The sequence below is a fragment of the Polypterus senegalus genome, chromosome 18 (genome assembly GCF_016835505.1).
Source record: "Polypterus senegalus isolate Bchr_013 chromosome 18, ASM1683550v1, whole genome shotgun sequence".
NCBI classification, from domain to species: Eukaryota; Metazoa; Chordata; class Cladistia; order Polypteriformes; family Polypteridae; genus Polypterus; species Polypterus senegalus.
This window is the reverse complement of record NC_053171.1, coordinates 19,850,896-19,871,008: the sequence shown is the minus strand read 5'-3', so window position 1 is coordinate 19,871,008 and position 20,113 is coordinate 19,850,896. Positions and strand designations below refer to the sequence as shown.

The 20,113-nt window shown below is 39.9% G+C and overlaps 1 protein-coding gene across 1 annotated transcript in view; it reads right to left on the bottom strand.

Moving 5' to 3' along the window:
- Positions 1-20,113, bottom strand: part of slc25a21 (solute carrier family 25 member 21) — a 489,146-nt gene that overhangs the window by 125,357 nt on the left and 343,676 nt on the right. Inside the window, exon 4 of the mRNA XM_039741079.1 lies at positions 8,116-8,199. Within this exon, the coding sequence (XP_039597013.1) occupies positions 8,116-8,199 (84 nt within the window). The remainder of the gene's footprint in view (positions 1-8,115; positions 8,200-20,113) is intronic.

Sequence of the window (20,113 nt, the reverse complement as noted above, 5' to 3'; positions counted from 1 at the left end):
CCACTAAAACCTATAAACATTATACTAGGCTACCCCTTGCTACAAAATTAATATTAATTAGTTCTAACCACGCTGAGAAACAGAGAGTGAGACACGAGAAAGGATTTTGCTGCAATGACCAGGAGGGGTGGTCTGTGCCACTGCTTAGTGATGCTCTCCATATATGTTTGCATTCTTTTTTTATAACAGATGAGCGATGTATCAATAAGCTTGTCTGATGGTTTAACATAAAATGAATAATGGGAATGGTTGTGCAAAAATGACAGTCCGCGGGAAAGGCCAATAATCCAACCCAGGGTAATGGAGAGCAAAGTGTGGCCTCTAGTGGTACTTAAAGGAATAGCTGCATTACTTAATCCAATGTGCTTTGGCCCTACCGTTGTAGAAATGCTTCAGAGCAGTGAGTGGAAAGGTGGTTTCTCCTTTTCCGCTGCAACAGCGTTAGCCTGTCTCCTAATCCTTAGGTGAATCACATTTTTTCCACTCGTTTATAAAAAAAATTATGAGTATAGCACCACCTGGTGGCTGGCATTTATATTTACATGTGCATATAATTCAAAGTAGCCTACAAATTACAGATTCATGACTGCAATTGTGAAGAACTCGCAGACGTTTGATGGTGTGCGCCAGGGTTAAAGCATACTTATGGACAAAAACCATACATTTGGGAGTTAACAAATGTACAAAAAGTTGTAATAGAAGTCTTATGATTCAGTGAATTTGAAATTTTTGAGTGGTTGTTGTTATTAACTCCTTTCTCAATATCAAAATCCCATTATGGGTTTTTGGTGGCACGGATTCATATTCTGACATTTACTTATAATGGAATCTGTGTGTTCAGGTATTAGGCATTGTTTTGTATTGTTTTTATTGCCATATTGCTTCTTCCAGAGAACCGCCATCTTGTGCTGCTGTCACCAAGACACAAGCAAGTTTGCTATGGTGCACAACGGCACTATAAACATCAGCATGTTACATGCGCCATCATCTGAGATTGTGTGTATCATAGAGCTACTTAGATTTCCCTGTTCCTAACTTTCAGCTTCTGTTTCTTACTTTGCTACTTGGCTTATTATGATTTACGATTAGATGAAAGGATAATATAACCTAATAAACAGCAGAAAAACAGTCAAATGTGAGGAATCCCAAATTAAAAAACAATCTCACAATAAGACCCCCACTATCAATCTACAATGAACTGCTGCTGAGTTCTTCCTTCAGGGCTACTTACAAAACCAGAGGGAAAACCCAGCAGCAGAGATATCAGGGTGGGCCTGCCCCCTGTGGCTCCAACCCACAAAGTGCATAGATGTATGAAGATGTTTACTAATATTATAAAACATAAAATGGACATAAATACAGGCTGACACATAACTATCATAATAATTTAATATTTAATTTATCTGCAGAACTTCACGGCTGCTTTCCATCATGGTTCGAAACAGCCAGGACATAGATTCTCCACAGTAAGCAACTAACATTCTGACATCACTTGAATTAAAACCTGCTGTGAATAAAAGCTATTTAGCCCCCACAAGACTATTTGGGCTTCATTTTTAAGCACATGACATTGTAAAGTGCTGTATCAAAGCATGTATTTAATTTAGTATACTAAGACATGAGTTGGGAAAATGTGTTGCCAACAGCCAAGCCTTTCTCACCACAGAAACTGGTTAGGTGCTTAACATTGTTGATCAAAATGAGTGAAGAAGTATGGTGGCCAACTGTTGCTTCTGTTCCTTGTTGAATGAGGCCTATTTAAAATGGCTATGAATTCACACCTTTTAGGAATGAATTGGGAGATGGGATGGCTAACTGACCTTGACTTTACGGATGATATCACCTTGATTGGAAAATTACCAGCATCCTTGCATGAAATGACAGATTAGCTATCAAATATGGCAGCTAAAGATGGCCTAAGAGGGAGTTCGGAGAAGACCTAAGTGACATCAGTGAAGGAATGTGGTACTGGAGGAGATGCATGCAAAATTTTATCTGTCTGGGGAGCAACATCTGTCGAAATGGAGTCGCGCAGCTGGATATCAGCTGAAGGGCAGTATAATTGCACAGTGGTTAGGGATAGGGCTTGGGTTAGTGGTTACTTACTGTGTGGCCTGTGACTGCTTTGAATTTCTCCAAAGATACTTGGTCTTCCTCCCTCATCCTGAGAACATCCAGGTTAGGTTAATTATCGACTCTAAATGGGCCCACCAAAGTCATATGTGTGAATGTGCCATGCAATATTGGCATCCCATCCAGGATTCATTTCTCGTTTGTACCTCTCCTTGTACTTTTAAGCAGAGTGCATGATAAATTAAAAAGGTGTTCAACAGTCTTAATGCTTTGTAAGAAATGACCAAAGCAGCACATTTGCTTTCTGTAAACATTGATGGTAATCATTTGTTTCATCACTAGCACACTACCGCTTTCATAGGTGAAAAAATGTAAATGATGAATCCCTTGTTTGACAATACAGCAACAATACCAACAATAGGATTCTTTGTTCTTATTTCAAATACATATTTTAAGTTCCTAAAATAGTAATATTTATAACTGCAATGAGAAGTCAAGCAAAATGACACCTTTTATTGGCTAACTAAAAAACTAACTACGAGGTAACTCAGGATTGCCAACTGCCTGAAGAAGGGCCCTGAGCTGCCTCAAAAGATAGTGTATTGTACTCTTTTTAGTTAGCCAATAAAATTTGTCATTTTGCATGTCCTCTCATTGCATCCATAATGGCTAACTCAGTACAACACTCTACTAATAATCATAATGGATATCAAAAAGGCAGGCTTACTGTCAGCAGCGACTTCCTAGTATGGCACTCACCTGCTTCGTTTTGCCACCCACACCTATTCAGCACTCCTCTAACCAAGAAGATTGGGCTCCCCAAGACATTTTGATTTTCACTGTATGAGATGATGGGCTAAAAGAGCTGCCTCTAAATAATTAACATACTTTGGAGATTTTCAGCATATTCCTTGGTATAAATCCTCTTAATGGGTTAATTCTGTTATGTGTGCTGCCACATTATATTTCAAAACGGCACAATAATTCACATAATTGATATAGTATAAACAAAAAAATTATTTAGCACTTTGAATTTCTAAGAGCTCTAATGTAATAAAAAGAAGAGCCATGAGTCTTCTTTGGAAAACAGTTGGCCAAACGTTTTAATCATTTTACAGTTTACTGAAATGGCCCACTAGATACAGCATATCGGTATACTGAACAACAGACCTCAGACCTCACCTGAAGTTACGGTATAAGGGCTGCAGGCCGCTTACATATGTTTTAGAAAAAGCTTTGCAGGACGCTATGAAACTTAATTTACGGTGGATTCAGCACATATTCAGACATATTCACTTTCCGAACACTTTATTGTGTCATCGATTTAATTTTAAATGGATAAACTGATCATTTTTGCTTGCCATTCTACGCTCAATAACTCACAATGACAATGTGACATCATGTTTCAGAAAGATTTGCAAATTTATTCAAAATAAAAAACTGAAATCTCTTATTCCTATAAGTATTTGGACCCTTTGTTGTGGCACTTCAACTTGAGGTTAGGTGCATCCCATATACTTTAATTTTCCTTGAGATGTGTCTAGAACTTGCTTGGAGTCCACCTATGGCAGACTGAATTAATTGGAAATTGTTTAGAGAGGTACATGTGTATCTGCGTAAATAAAGTCTCACAGTTCACACTCCATGCAAGGATGAAAACCAAGCCATGAAGTCAGAAAACCTCTCGGTAGACCTCTGCTACAAATTCTGCTGAAGCCAAGATCAAGGCATGGTGATCCAACAATTTCTAAAGCTTTGAGTGTCCCCAAGAAGACAGGGGCCTCAATCATTCTGAAATTGAAGAAATTTGGAATCACCAGGACCCTTTCTAGCATTGGCCAACTGAATAAATTGGTAATATGGGCATTGGTCAGAAAGGTGATGAAGAACCCAATAGTCACTCGAAAGGAGCTTCAGAAGTTCTCTGCAGAGATGGCAGGACTTGTTGGGAGGACAACCACCTCAGCAGCACTCCGTCAATCGGGTGTTTATGGTGGAGTGGTTATCTCTCACTTGGAATTTGCTAAAAGGCATTTAAAGGTCTCTGAGAACACGTAGAAAAATATTCTCTGGTCTGATGGACAAAAATTGAACTCTTTGGGGAGAACCAGGTACTACTCAGCACTTGTCTAATACCACCCCTACTGTAAAGCATGGTAGTGACAGCATCATGTTAAAGGGGTGGTTCTCAGTGTCACAGACAGGGGAACTGGTCAAAATTGAGGCAAGAGTGAATGCAGCCAAATACAGAGAGGTACTCAATGCGAAACACCTCCAGACAATGCTGGAGTGACTTCTGAAGACGACTCTGACAGTCCTAGAGTGACCCAGCTAAAGCCCAAACTTAAATCCCACAGAACATCTCTGAGGAGACCTGAAGATGGCAGTTTATAGATACTTCCCATCCAATGTCACAGAGCTTGAGAGGATCTGTCAGGAAGAATGGAGTAAGATGCCCAAATCCTTCTACAAATTCAAAGTGTTTGATTTTTTAAAGAAACTTTCATACTTATCTGGAAATATTATGTCACTGTGAATTATTGATGTAGATTGGTGGTCAAGAATGACAAATTAATCCATTTTAAATTAAATCTAGAACATAATAAAGCGTATAGAAAGAGAAAGGGGTCTGAATGCTTTCTGAATCCATGGTGTCACACACGTGAGTATGGGGGACACTTTATAGGCTCAAACAGTGTTATTTATCAACCAAACCGGGGACTGGCTCTCGCAACTGATCTCCTCTCTTCTTGTTTCCCTGCGGTTCATCCGAAGGCCCTGCCACTCAGTGACATCACTACCGAACCACCCACTAACATCATTTTTTGGCCAAGTCTGATGACATCACTTCTGGTACCCACAATTCATCTTCCTGCTATGTCAGTTCCTGTTCTGGCCACCCTAACTCCACCTCTTCCTCCTATCTATCATATTTATAGAACAGACTCATTCTTTTAGTTCAGTTCAGTTGTGAACTGCAATCTGTAAAGACGTACTTCTTTTATTTTGCTGATTCTTCAGTATACGGGGTGGACATCCCCAAACCTTTTTCTTGTCTACTGCCTTATTTTTTACCACAATGGTTGTACCCATAATACTCCACAGGATCCTCATGTGATAATAAAGCATTGCTGACCACTAAATGTGGGCCTGGTATGTGCAATGTGCTTCTACCGTAACTGCTACTGCTACACTGATGACCACTGATGACTCTTACATATTGTGTGAGCAAGTCTCTTATGGGTTGTACTTGTATGGTTAAACACTAATGAGTTGCCCTTATAGCTACTGATGAGACATGTTGGGCTCATTGGGCTGTTCTTGTCAAAACTGTTTTGTAGGCCAGTCAATAATTGAACTTGTGCCTGTAATGTCTGCTGGTCACGTACAATCTATCTTTCACCTCTAATGCTCCACAAGTTGCTCAGATGTTTCATTTTTACATACAGGCATGGTTTTCTTTAGGCCACATATTGTTCGCTTTATCAGTTTTAATGTCTAAAAGTTACTCTTGGCCTGCATGTGTACAGTAACTACAATGCACTAACAAGTATTAACAAGCTACCCATGGTATAATGCCTGCCAGTCATTAATGAACTAAACTTTCTCCTATAAAGCTGTACAGACCACATATGGATTACAGAAAGACATATCATGCCTGTGGCCACTCATGGGCTGTGTTTGGAGCATTGGAGCGAGTTTGTAGCTATAATGTCTGCTGGTCATGGATGAGCTGAACTCGCACTTAAAATGAACTGCAGGGTACTCATTGGCTACACATGGACCTATAATGTCCTATAGACCACTTCTCTGCTGAACTTTCACATTTAACATTGGTAGGACACACAGGGGCTGTGCTTGTTTGATAATGTGCTGCTGTGCACCAAGCTGTAGTTATCCTTGTAATGTCTGCTGGCTGCTCATGAGCTGAACTTGACCTAATGCACCACAAGAGGCTCAAACTGCATCTTCTGGGAGCTTTGGGCTCTGCTCTCTTCTCTTTTCAGTTAAGCACTTGGGCACAGACTGAAGGAGCTGTCAATCTTTTTAATGGCTGTACTTAAAAATGAAGGATGCCCAGTCATTGTTCAAACATTTCCCAAAGGAACATGATCCTTCTTATTTCCTAGAAGGAAGACATTGCCAACCAACGAATGGTCACTTTTTCACTTAAGAATAGTAAAGGTTAGATCTCTTATAAACTCTGCAAGACGCTGAGAAATTAGTTTGCGCTTTTGTTTTCAGTCGGCTAGATTACTGTAACGCACTCCTCTCAGGACCACCCAAAAAAGACATCAATCAGCTGCAATGAGTGCAGAATGCAGCTGCCAGAATCTTAACTAGGAAAAGAAAATCCGAGCACATTTCTCCAGTTTTGATGTCACTACACTGGTCACCTGTGCCATTTAGAATTGACTTTAAAATACTGCTTATGGTTTACAAAAACTTAAATAATCTGCTCCATCTTATATTTCAGAATGTCTCTCACCTTACACTCCAAATTGTAACCTTAGATCTTCAAATGAGTGTCTGTTTATAACTCCAAGAGTGAAACTTAACAGAAGTGGTGAGGCGGCCTTCTGCTGTTATGCACCTAAAATCTGGAAGAGCTTACCGATAGAAATTCGCCAGGCTGATACAGTGGGGCACTTTAAACAAACTGCTAAAAAGTCATTATTTTAACATGCCTTTCTCATAGCTTCATTTTAGTTTAACCCTGATTTTCGGAATATGCATTTAATTATCGTTATCATTCTTGGTGGCTCTGCAATCCATACTAACCCCTACTTTCTCTGCTGCTCTTTTTCCGTTTTTTTGTGGTGGTGATCTGCATCACCACCATCTGATCAAAGCACTGTGATGTCCTTACATTGATGGATTGAAGGCCAGATGTCCACATGACCATCATCATCATCAAGTTCTTCCACGTGAAGCCTGAAAACCACGAGGACTGATTGAGATCATTGATGTTAGGTACAATGCCTAGTTGGGTGGTCTCGTGGCCTTGGAACCCTTGCAGATTTTGTTTGTTTTTTTTTCTCCAGCTGTTTGGAGTTTTTTATGTCCTCCCTGGCCACCGAACCTTACTTTTATTCTATGTTAATTAGTATTGCCTAATTTAATTTCTGTATTTTGTCTTTTTTCTCTTTCTTCATCCTGTAAAGCACTCTGAGCTACATCTTTTGTATGAAAAAATGCTATAGGGTGATCCTGATCTAATTATGCAATTTTTATTATGCTATATCTTATTAAGTTTATTACATAGAAAATCACCCGAAAAATCCCGGACCATTGAGAAGTGTGCGAACTGACGACATGAAGAATCGTCTTTACGCCGAACTGGAATCGTCCCCACATAAATCAAAGTCATCCAGACAATCTGGATCTGCATAATTAGATCTGGACCACCCTGTATATAAATAAATGTTGTTGTTGTTGTTCTGTGTCTTTAATTGTGAGGAACTGACATGGGAATGTGACAAAATACTATGTTACAGTGTAAGCATTAACTATTATCTACTGTATCATAAAATGCAAAGGCCTGTGTATGTCCAGTCACTGAGAACAATCTGATTGGTCAGTTTGGCTTTGGTGTGATTGGTCAGCATGGCTTTGGTGTGATTGGTCAGTTTAGCTTTGGTGATGCGATCTAAAGAAGAAGCCCAAGTGTGAGATACACGAGGATGACTAAAGGTGTAGGAGGCTTGCTGAGAGAGTTGTCCTTCAAGGATGGGAGGTATAAAAGTGTCCAGGAGGTGAGCAAGTCACCTAGAAAACAGGCTTTATTGGAATGTGCTCGACAGAGGAGCACCAGTGGAGACAGGTTCAAGCACACAAGGATACTGAGGAAAGGCGCTGAAGGTACACATAGGGTAAGAGATGTCAAATATTTTAAAGTTTATTCTATTACCTGACTTCAGGTAACTTGGCTAGTATCTTTATAATATTGTACAGCAAATAGCTGGTAGATTGTTTTATCTCACCACACCTTCACAAATGCCAGGAAGACGTATAAGAGTTTGTACAGTTAATCACACTTACCCTTCTGTACGTAAAATGGTCCGGAAACAGTCACCCAGGCCCTTGTAGCTGGTTGGATCACTCTTCCCTCTTTGGATCTGAAACCTGCAAAGGTACAAAAACACATTAAAATAAGATTGCAAAACCATGGAACTGCACTGGGATACACTGTTGAGTATTGCTTCATCATGGATGAGAATATCCAGACTCCATCATGCACATATACAGTTGGGAAATCATTGATCAGCCCATCCACACATTGCCAAACCTGTTTAATCCATCCCAGGGATTCAGGGGTCCGAGCATACCCTAGCAGTACAGGACACAAGGCAGGAATCGAATGTTAGCAGAAATGTGGGATGAAATCCCCCACCCCGATACTCAGATATTGAGACAACGTGCAAAATCCACACAGACGATGCCTGGGCAGGAGGGACACAGGAACTGTGAGGCAGCAGAAGCTACCCACTGTACCATTAAACCAAGACAAGGTCAAATGATGATAGGTGACAAGATGGCGCTGCCTGGAAATAAATAATATAATGACAAAAACAGCCCAAATACATCATTGCCTTGAATAGCACACATAATGAAGTAAATGATATAAAAATTTGATTCTTTGGGTCAAGGGAAGTCTAGCACCAATGCTATGATATGAAAAATAGAACTAAAGAAGCCGCAAAAGAATGACCAAAATTTGCAAAACTCAGGCAATGTGGAAGAAGAAGCAACAGCTAATAGTTAGAAAATGATTACTGATCAAAAAACTCATACCAAAAATGGGTTTTCTGACCCCATAAACCTATAACTAAGTATATCATCTTAGTTAAATCATCTGAAAAGAGTGAGCAAAAAATGAAATTACAATGCAAAGCATAACAATAACCCAAAGTCAAACTCGTACAAAAAACGGCTACAAAATATTCTGACTAGAATAGTCTGAAATTCCTTTCTCTCTACAACTAGTAGGATTTGGGAAGGGTTTGATACAATTATCCACTCTTTCTCTGCCAGGCCATCTTAAATAGTCGTGGTAGGGATGACATCACAAGCCACGCCCCTTAGCAACAATCTTGCTAATAATTTGAATACAAAACTGTGCTGGCATGACATCACTTATGAAATTATTTTAAATAAAATTACAATGTGAGTTTTTGTTGCAATCAGAGTTTTATTGATAATTTGTAAAGGAATACAGCCAAAGAAAACTAACAGAAATAATTGATTCGGAGCTATATTAGGACAAACACACCCACACCGGCATGTACCCACCCTACACCATGTGAGAAAACACAAAACAAATAAAAAGAAGTTGAAGAGTAAACTGGCACACACAATACATCGGAAAGCAAGACGAAATAAACAAAAAAGAGAAATATAAATGAGGAATGGTGTACAGGGAAAAAAACTTAAAAACTGCATCACGGAGCAAACCCCAACCAGCACTTTACTAATTGAATAGCATGAAGCCAGTTACGGATTTCAGAGCCAGAAGAGATTGGCAAGATTGTAAAATGAAGACTTCCAGATAGCAGGGGAGACAAAGGCAGGAGATTTCCAGCAAGAGGCTAAAAGTAATGTAGCTGCAATGGTCATAGTCATTAACATTTACAGTTTATAGTAGTAAAGATTATTAAATATTACGACATAACACAAGATAATTATTGCTATTAATACACTGTAAAATATCTATCTATCTATCTAAAAAAAAACACCAAGCATGTACACTTTATTATGTTCTAGATTTAATTTAATTGAAGTAGGTGGAGCATTCCAGATCCTATTCCAAATGTGACCTTTGTGCTGTTCTTATCAGTTAAAGTGTGACTATGAAATAAAATATCGAAGACTTTAATTCTCAGCGGGCCACTCCTGCGTATTCTGAGAATATGTGGGCAGGTGCTGCTGATCCCAATGTGCTTTGATCATTTAAAGATTGGGGAATTCTGGTAGAGCAATTATTTATGTGACATGAATGATGTAGACAACACACACACACACACTTGTGGGGACTTCCCACGGACTCACACATCCTTTCATGCCTGCTAAATAATCACAACAAACCATTTCTTGCACTTCTTAATTTCTAAAACACTGCTTCATTGTCTGAAACAAAACATTTCACAGAATAGATGTCTTTTATCAGCAGTTCAAATCTTTGTTTTAACTGTCCCCTTGTTAAGAGCGTTGTGTGACAGCTTCCCCAATCCCACCATTTAACCTGGGCCTCACAGGACTTGATGTTGGCACTCCACTTATTATAATGTATGACTCTTAACAAGAACCAAGATAACTTTGATTTTGTTAAAGAATATAAATTTAATAATACAAAAGTGAATGTTACAAAGTATACAGTATGCAGACACACCTTGTTGATTCATTTTGTGGAGTTTTGGTCATTTCTCTGTTTGATTTCACATCTTTTTGAAAATAATATAGTTGTTCCCAAAACCCATGCCCACAGAGACAGACTGACCAGGCGGGTCAAGACCCACCCCACCACACCACATCACACCACACCAGAAGAAACTAGCAATGGATGCCTGTAATTTGAGCTCTCCCACGTTATTTTATATAGAGCCTTTAATAGTCTGTGCTACATTCATTCATTGGTCAAGACTGCTGTCTTCCATTCTAAAGCTCACTCCTGTGAGAAAGTGTTTCATCAGCATGCACTGCTCTCGTCTTCCAGAAGTATTTATTGAACAATATTTCAGTAAAAATACATGTATTTTTCACATTGTGAGCATACAAGGAGATGATTTGACAAGTGCATTATGTGACATGAGTAAGGTCATATTTTTTCCATGGACATTATTATATTGCTTGCTTTTTTCCCGCACTGATCTGCATAGACTCTCATTCTATCAAAAAGTTTGTTATTTTTGCTCTTCATGGAAATATGATATTAAAATTTTTCCTCCACCATCACTACAAACTTCATGGGTAAGTGGCACTATGTGCACTGACTGAAAAAAATTAATTGATAAAAATTTTTAGGAGGAGGGATTAGAAGATGAGGTACAGTCAATTATAGTCCAAGATTGTAACCAAAAATTTCAAAAATGTGTCACTTCTAAGTATCCCAATATCGGATGATTTGGGAATGTGCGCTCAGGGATTCTGATTCTGAAACAAAAATGAGATTTTTTACATAATTTTTGAGGAACTTCTTATTTATTAGTCTTGTTCCACTACATCATTTTATTTCTCTAATGCAAATCCCATTGTCATGATGCGGGTCCTGATTGCAGGTGGTGTGGCCTTAGGAGATACGACTCCAATGACTCAAGTGGTGAAAGGTTTAAAGATTGTCTTGGCAGACATTTTGAATCCAAATTTGTGGAAAAAGAATAAAAAAATATATATATATTGTGTGTTTATTTAGTTAATGCTCTTGGGTAATGACTTCGGTCCGGTGTATTTTTTAATTACCATTTTAGGTTTTTTGATTTTGGATTGATTGACTTCCTGGTTACGTTGCTTTGCTTGTTTTTTTCTGACTTTGGGTTTTCATTATTGATTCCTTTCATATTATTGAGTTGATGAAATTCTTAACTTTCCTTGGAGCCCATCTTTTTTTTAATAATCAGTGGTGACTCCATTTGTTGAGCTCTTGTTATCATCGGGTGTTTAATTAATTATCTGCACTTTTAGTAATATGAGATCCAGAGAAACCTTTTATGTAACATAACCTCACTGGCCACTTTATTAAGTACATGTATTCAACTGCTTATTAACGCAAATATCTAATTATTAACGGCAATCACATGTCAGCAACTCAATGCATTGTCAAGATGGCCTGCTGAAGGTCAAGCCAAGCATCAGAATGGGGAAGAAAGGTGACTTTGAATGTTCCATGGTTGTTGCTGCCAGACGGTCTGGTCTGAGCATTTCAGAAACTGCTGATCTACTGGGATTTTCGTGCACAACCCTCTCTAGGGTTTACAGAATATGGTCTAAAAACTGAAAAATATCCAGGGAGCGGCAGTTGTCTAGACAAAAATGCCTTGTTGATGCCAGAGGTCTGAGGAGAAAGGCAAGACTGGTCTGATCTGATAGAAAGGCAACAGTAACTCAAATGACCACTTGTTACAACTGAGGTAAGCAGAAGAGCATCTCTAAATGCAGAACACATCAAATCTTCAAGCAGGTGGGCAATAGCAGCAGGAGACCACATCTGTCTGCCCAAGAATAGACAACAGAGACTGCATTTCACAAGGGCTCACCAAAATTGGACAATAGAACATTGGAAAAATGTGGCCTGGTGTGATGAGTCTCAATTTCTGCTGTGACTTTCAGATAGTAGGCTCAGAATTTGGCCTGAACAACATGAAAGCCTGGATCCATCCTGTCTTGTATCGATTGTCCATTCTGCTGGTGGTGATGGTGTAATGGTGTGGGGGATGCTTTCTTGGCACACTTTGAGCCCCTTAGTACCAATTGACCACTGTTTAACTGCCACAGCCTACTTGAGTATTGTTGCTGACCATGTCCATCCCTTTATGACTGTAGTGTACTCATCTTTTGATGGCTCCTTCCAACAGGATAACGCGCCATGTCACGAAGCTCAGATCATCTCATACTGATATCTTAAACATGACGATGAGTTCACTGCACCCAAATGGCCTACACAGTCATCAGATCTCAATCCAGTTGAGCACCTCTGGGATGTGGTGGAACAGGAGATTCACATCATGGATGTGCAGTCGACAAATCTGCAGCAACTGCGTGATGCTATCATATCCATATCGACAAAAATTAAGGAGTAATGATTCCAGCACCTTGTTGAATCTATGCCATGAAGAATTGCGGCATTTCTGAAAGCAAAGTTGGGGGTCCGACTCGCTAGTAGCAAGGTGTGTACCTAATAAAGTGGCCAGTGAATGTAATTCTGATATATTTCTTTTGATTATCCAAGTTGTACTAAGACATGGGAGGTCTACTTTATCAATGCCTTTGAGAATTTTGAAGACTTGGATTATGTCTCCTCTGCTCCAACAATGATGGATGGATTAAAAGGCAGAAGTCTACGTAACCATCATCATCAAGTCCTTCCGTGAGAACCCTAAATCCAAAGAGGACTGTTTCATTTATGTTAGGTAGAACGCCCAGAGGGGACTGGGCAGTCTAATGGTCTGGAATCCCTACAGATTTTATTTTTTTCTCCAGCCGTCTGGAGTTTTTTCTGTTTTTGGACCTTACTCTTATTCTATGTTAATTAAGGTTAACTTATTTTTATTTTTTTATTGTGTCTTTCATTTTTCTATTCTTTATTATGTAAAGCACTTTGAGTTATTGTTTGTATGAAAATGTGCTATATAAATAAATGTTGTTGTTGTTGTTGCTTGAGACTAAACAGGTTTAATTCTATGATTCGGTCACAGTAAGACATGTCCTTCAGTCACTGGGCTCGCTTTCTTCCTCTCCTCTGCACAGCTTCAAGTGCTGTGCTGTCTTATTTGTACCGTGGTGACCAGAACTGCACACAGGACCCCAGATGTGGTCTCACTGGTGCATTATATAGTCTGAGCATACCATCTCTTGATTTATATTCAACAATTTTTACGACATAACCTAACATTTTATTTGCCTTCTTAATTGCTTATGCACATTTCCTAGATGATGAAAATGTTATGTCAGCATAAACCCCTAAATCCTTTCCAGAGGTTGCTTTCTTTAGGGGTGTCTCCGGGTATTTTACCAAATGTAAAAGAAATCCATTTTAAGGTTAATCGGTGACTCTAAACTCAGCAAGAATGAAAGAGTGGGGCTGAATGGCTCTGTGACCGACTGGTGCACTGTTATTCTAGAAGGTTAATACAAATGGATGGATTGATGAAAGGATGAGTTTTTCACTGCGGGCACAGGTGAGGGCTCCTGTCGTTTATTTTTTATGTCAGTCTGCAAAACAATGACAATGAAAAAATGCCAATCTTACTTGTACCTCAGCTTGGCCTTTCCAGAGTCTGCTTTCGTAAGGCTGCAGGTAGAAACAGGAAAGTGCATTTTTTTGGTTTTTCAGACTGACAAGCAAAACTTATAAGGAAGAAAAATGGCACCCAAAGACACTAAGTAAACATGTTCCCACTTTGCATTTTGCAGCTCAGCCTTGTGATTAGTCAGTAGCTTTTCGGGAAAGAAATGGCTGATTCAGAGTGGAGGAATATTTGCATGGTGGGGGGAAAAGAGAGGGATGGGCAGACAGACGTTGAGAAAAAATATTTATTTAAAACCGAGCCAGGCATAAAATGACACTACATTGCAGTTCTCCATAATATGCAAAACAAAAAAACATTTCTATTATGGGGCAGGAGGCAGTTGCCTCTTTTCTGTTCATCAACAGACACCAGAGAGCAGGGCACAAGTTGAATTTCCTCACAATTTAGCTTTTCCTTACTTTATCAATGTCACCCAACTCCAATCAATGGTACATTTGTACTCCTGTGATCAGAAATGCAGCCCTGGAATGTGCCATATAGCGCCTTCCCCTTGGAATGGAGAAGCTGTCCTTATGGGATTAAAGCATATGGAAGTGAATGAAAAGCAAGCCAGATGAGAAAAAATGGACTTAAGTGGGACAACTGGAACAGGAAAGTGAATGGACTGAATACATTAACAAGTGGATGTTTGGATAGACAACAGGAGAGCATACATTAATGGATAAACGGCTGGGAATATTAATATTCATTAGCAAGTTCGGAGAAGTACCTCAAAGTGAATGGACAGATGAATGGATACATAAACAAGTGAGATGAAGGGTGTCAAGAAGCACAGAGTAATGAATAGTTCAAGAACATCAATGGATAAAGGATAAGAAGCCCATATAAAAGAATAAACTAATACATGGAAGGAAGGGCATATAAATAATTGGATAGAAAGCCAACAAATCATTAAGCAGGTGTGTGGACAGAGATAGATGGAGGTAATCGGTAAATGGATGAACAAATAAGCTAGAATGTGAATAAGTGGATGAATGGAGGTCATCCATGCTTAGCCATCTTGGATAGCTGAGTGTTAGAATAGAAAGATCCTTTCATCAGATTGGCTTGGCCACTCAAGAGTTTTCCATTTTCTAACTTTGAAAAACCCCTCTGTTGCCTGAGCGGTATGTTGGGATCTTTATCTTGTTGTAAGATGAAGCTCCATCCACTGCGTTTGGAGGCCTTTAGGGGAAATTAAGTCTACACACCTCAGAATTCACTGCCATCAGCAGTTCCATCATCAATGAAGAGAAGTGTGCGAGTATCTATGGCAGATATACACACCCAAGCCATAACACTCCCAGCACAGCTTTGTTAGTGGAGTGGTGGCTCTGAGGCTAAGGATCTGCTCTGGCATCCCGAAGGTTTCCAGTTCAAATCCCCGTCATTGCCAAAAGAGATGCTACTCTGCTGGGCCCTTGAGCAAGGCCCTTAACCTTCAATTGCTCCAGGGGCACTGTAAAATGGCAGACCTTGCACTCTGACCCCAAGGGGTATGTGAAAAAGATGTATTTCACTGCGTGTTCTCCTGTATAACTATGTATGTGACAAATAAATAATTATTTAATAAATGAGGTGGAGTGCTTTGGATCTTGGGCAGTTTTTTTTCGTCTCCACACTTTGCTCTCACCATCACTCTAAAGCAGGTTCATTTTTGTCTCGTCTGTCCACAAGACCTTTTTCCAGAAATCTGAAGGCTCTTTGAAGTCCTTTTTCACAAACTGTAATCTGGTCGTCCTATTCTAGTGGTTTGCATCTTACAGTGTGTCCTCTGTATTTCTGTTCATGAAGTCTCCTGCTGATAGTCGTCTCTGACATGTCCACATCTGCCCCCTGAAGACTGTGTATAATCTGTCAGACAGGGGTTTGGGGGCTTTTTCTTGACCATAGTGAGGATTCTTCTGTCATCATCTTCCTTGGCCTACCAGCCCCTTCGTGATTACTGAGCTCACCAGTGTGTTCTTTCTTCTTCATGATATTCCAGACAGTTGATTTCGGTCATCCTAAGGTTTTACCAACATCTCTTATTGTTATATTCTTGTTTTTCAGCCTCATGATGGCTTCTTTGACATTCATTGGCACAGCTCTTGTCTTCTTGATGAAGAATGGAAACTACAGACTTCAAAGGGTAGAAGCAGGCTGAGGTGTCTTATGAAGCCATGAAACCCACCTGTGGCACCAATTGTCCCAATCATTATGGTGCCCTAAAATGGGGGGACTGTGTAGAAAAAGTGTGTGAAAGAAATGTATGCAAATACCCTTAAATGAAGTCTGCAATGTGCATTTTAATACTACTACTACAATAATAATAATAATAATAACAATAATAATAATGGGGCGGCATGGTGGCGCAGTGGGTAGCGCTGCTGCCTTGCAGTTAGGAGACCTGGGCGTGTCTCCTGGGTCCTACCTGTGTGGAGTTTGCAAACTCTCCCTGTGTCTGCGAGGGTTTCCTCCGGGTACTCCGGTTTCCTCCCACAGTCCAAAGACATGCAGGTTAGGTGCATTGGCGATTCTAAATTGTCCCTAGTGTGTGTACTTAGTGAGTGGGTGTGTGTGCACCCTGTGGTAGGCTGGTGCCCTGCCCAGGGGTTTGTTTCCTGCCTTGCACCCTGTGTTGGCTGGGATTGGCTCCAGCAGATCCCCGTGACCCTGTAGTTAGGATATAGCTGGATGGATAATAATAATAATAATAATTCTTTACATTTAAATATAGCAATTTTCTCACTCTTCTAAGTGCTTGACATAATGAGTGGGGAGCCACTTCAACCTCCACTAATGTGTAGCATCCACCTGCTTGATGCAAGGGCAGCCATTTTTGCACCAGTACACTCATCACACATTAGCTGTAAGGTGGTGAATGGATGAGAGAGATAGTCAGTTAGAAACAGAGGATGTTCAGGGGGCCAGAATCACCAGGCTGTGGAGGGCAATTTAGCATGGACATTGGGATGCACCCTACTCTTTACAAAGGACACCCATGGATCTTTTATGATCACAAGGAGGCAGGACCTTGGTTTTACAAGTCATCTAACATCTAACCAGGTAACTCAAAGGAATGCCTCCTAAGTACTTTCAGTAAAACCTGTGAGGCTATCGCTGTATTTTTCAATCAAAAAATTAATGATATTAGAAATAACATAGTATATCCCTCCAACACTAAGGATCCTCCTAAACCCCAACATCCTGTTATAAACAAATTAAACTCTTTCACTAGGATAGATTTACCCAATTTACAAAAAATAATATCTCAATTAAAACCCTCCACCGGCGTCCTTGACCCAAAACCAACAAGGTTTTTCAAAGAAGTATTGGGTGTGCTAATTGATAATGTTCTGGACATAGTAAATTCGTCATTAGATACGGGGGTCTTCCCAGACTGTCTTAAGACTGCTGTCGTTAAACCCCTTCTTAAGAAACATAATCTTGACCCCTCGGCTCTTGAAAATTTTAGATCCATCTCTAACCTGCCTTTCTTAAGTAAAGTTCTGGAGAAGGCAGCCATTATGCAGTTAAATGACCACCTCAATAAACATGTGTCACGCACGCGCGAGTAGGAGACCACGGACGGATTTGAACGCACCTGGGAACACATTCGCCGGCAGGGAATGGCGGGGTACTAACTTTCTCCCTCTGCTTCCTCATAGGAAAAAGGACCCTCCGCCACCATAAGCCGGGTTTTGACCGCAGTACGGTACTTCCGCCCTTCCTCCGCCATCTTGCCCTGACGTCATCAATCCCATCCTCCCTCACAGTCCTTCCCAGCAATCCTCCACTTCTGGCTCCTCCCTAATAAAATGGCCCCCGACGCCATGATACGGCGTCGCGCATATGAACAGTTTTGTTTGTGTTTTGACCGTTTATTTTGATTCTATATTGTGGATTGTCGACAATATACGGGGCCGGAAAACCCCAAACCTGTTTGCTGCCTTCTCATCAGTCTTTTACACATGCTATTCTTGATAAATTTTAGTCAGGTTTTAGAACAAATCACAGCACAGAAACTGCACTCGTTAAAGTTGTAAATGATTTGCGAGTGAACGCAGACAGAGGCCATTTATCTGTTTCTCATCCTCTTAGATCTGAGTGCTGCATTTGACACCATTGATCATAATATTCTTAGAAATCGCCTTAGTCAATGGGTGGGCCTCTCTGGCAGTGTCTTAAATTGGTTTGAATCCTACCTGACAGGGAGAAAATTCTTTGTTAGTTGTGGTAATTACAACTCGAAGACACATGATATTCTATATGGTGTTCCACAAGGCTCTATCCTGGGTCCGCTGTTCTTCTCAATCTACATGCTTCCGTTAGGTCAGATTATCTCAGGGCACATCGTGAGCTACCACAGCTATGCTGATGACACACAGCTGTACTTATCTATAGCACCTGATGACCCCGATTCTCTTGATTCACTAACACAATGTCTGACTGGTATCTCAGAATGGATGAATAGTAACTTTCTCAAGTTAAATAAAGAGAAAACTGAAATCTTAGTGATTGGCAATAATGGATACAATGAGGCTATTAGAAATAAACTGGATACATTAGGATTAAAAGTCAAGACAGAGGTAAAAAGCTTAGGGGTGATTGTTGACTGTAATCTGAATTTTAAATCACATATTAATCAGATCATTAGGACAGCATTTTTTCACCTAAGAAACATAGCAAAAGTTAGACCTCTTATATCTTTGAAAGATGCTGAGAAATTAATTCACGCGTTTGTTTTCAGTCGACTAGATTACTGTAACGCACTCTTCTCAGGACTACCCAAAGAAGACATAAATTGACTGCAACGAGTGCAGAATGCAGCTGCTAGAATCCTAACTAGGAAAAGAAAATCCGAACACATTTCTCCAGTTTTGATGTCACTACACTGGTTACCTGTGTCATTCAGGATTGATTTTAAAATTCTGCTTATGGTTTATAAAGCGTTAAATAATCTCGCCCAATCTTATATATCAGAATGTCTGACATGTTATATTCCAAATCGTAACCTCAGATCCTCAAATGAGTGTCTCCTTAGAATTCCAAGAACAAAACTTAAAAGAAGTGGTGAGGCGGGCGGCCTTCTGCTGCTATGCACCTAAAATCTGGAATAGCCTGCCAATAGGAATTCGCCAGGCTGATACAGTGGAGCACTTTAAAACACTGCTGAAAACACATTACTGTACCATGGCCTTCTGATAACTTCAATTTAACTTAATCCTGATACTCTTTATGTTCAATTCTTCATAAAAACTACTCATGGTGGCTCTAAAATCCGTAATGACCCCTACTCTCTTTTCTGTTTTTTTTCCGGTTTCTTTGTGGTGGTGGCCTGCGCCACCACCACCTACTCAAAGCTTCATGATGCTCCAACAATGATGGATGGATTAAAAGGAAGAAGTCTACGTGACCATCATCATCATCAAGCCCTTCCGTGAGAATCCTAAATCCAAAGAGGACTGTTTCATTTATGTTAGGTAGAATGCCCAGAGGGGACTGGGTGGTCTCATGGTCTGGAATCCCTACAGATTGTATTTTTTTCTCCAGCCATCTGGAGTTTTTTTTTGTTTTTTCTGTCCACCCTGGCCATTGAACCTTACTCTTATTCTATGTTAATTAATGTTGACTTATTTTTTTTTTTTATTGTGTCTTTTATTTTTCTAATCTATTATGTAAAGCACTTTGAGCTACTGTTTGTATGAAAATGTGCTAGATAAATAAAAGTTGTTGTTGTTGTTATCTGAAGGAAGGCGCCATTTTTACAGAACATTGTCCCCATCACTGCCCTTGGGGCACTAAGATCCACAGTCAGACCACAAGGTAAGCAACCCCTGCTGGCCTCGCCAACACCTCTTCCAGCAGCAACCCAAGCTTTCCCTGGTTGGTCTCCCATCCCAGTATTGACAGGGCCAAAACATTTTTAATCACATTGGAACTGTTTGATTTTTAATTTTAAACTATGAAACAGAGGGATAAATCAAGAGAACAAAATGTGTCTTTGTCCCAAACATTATGGAGGATACTGCATTTCAGTAATTCTGTATTTCCTG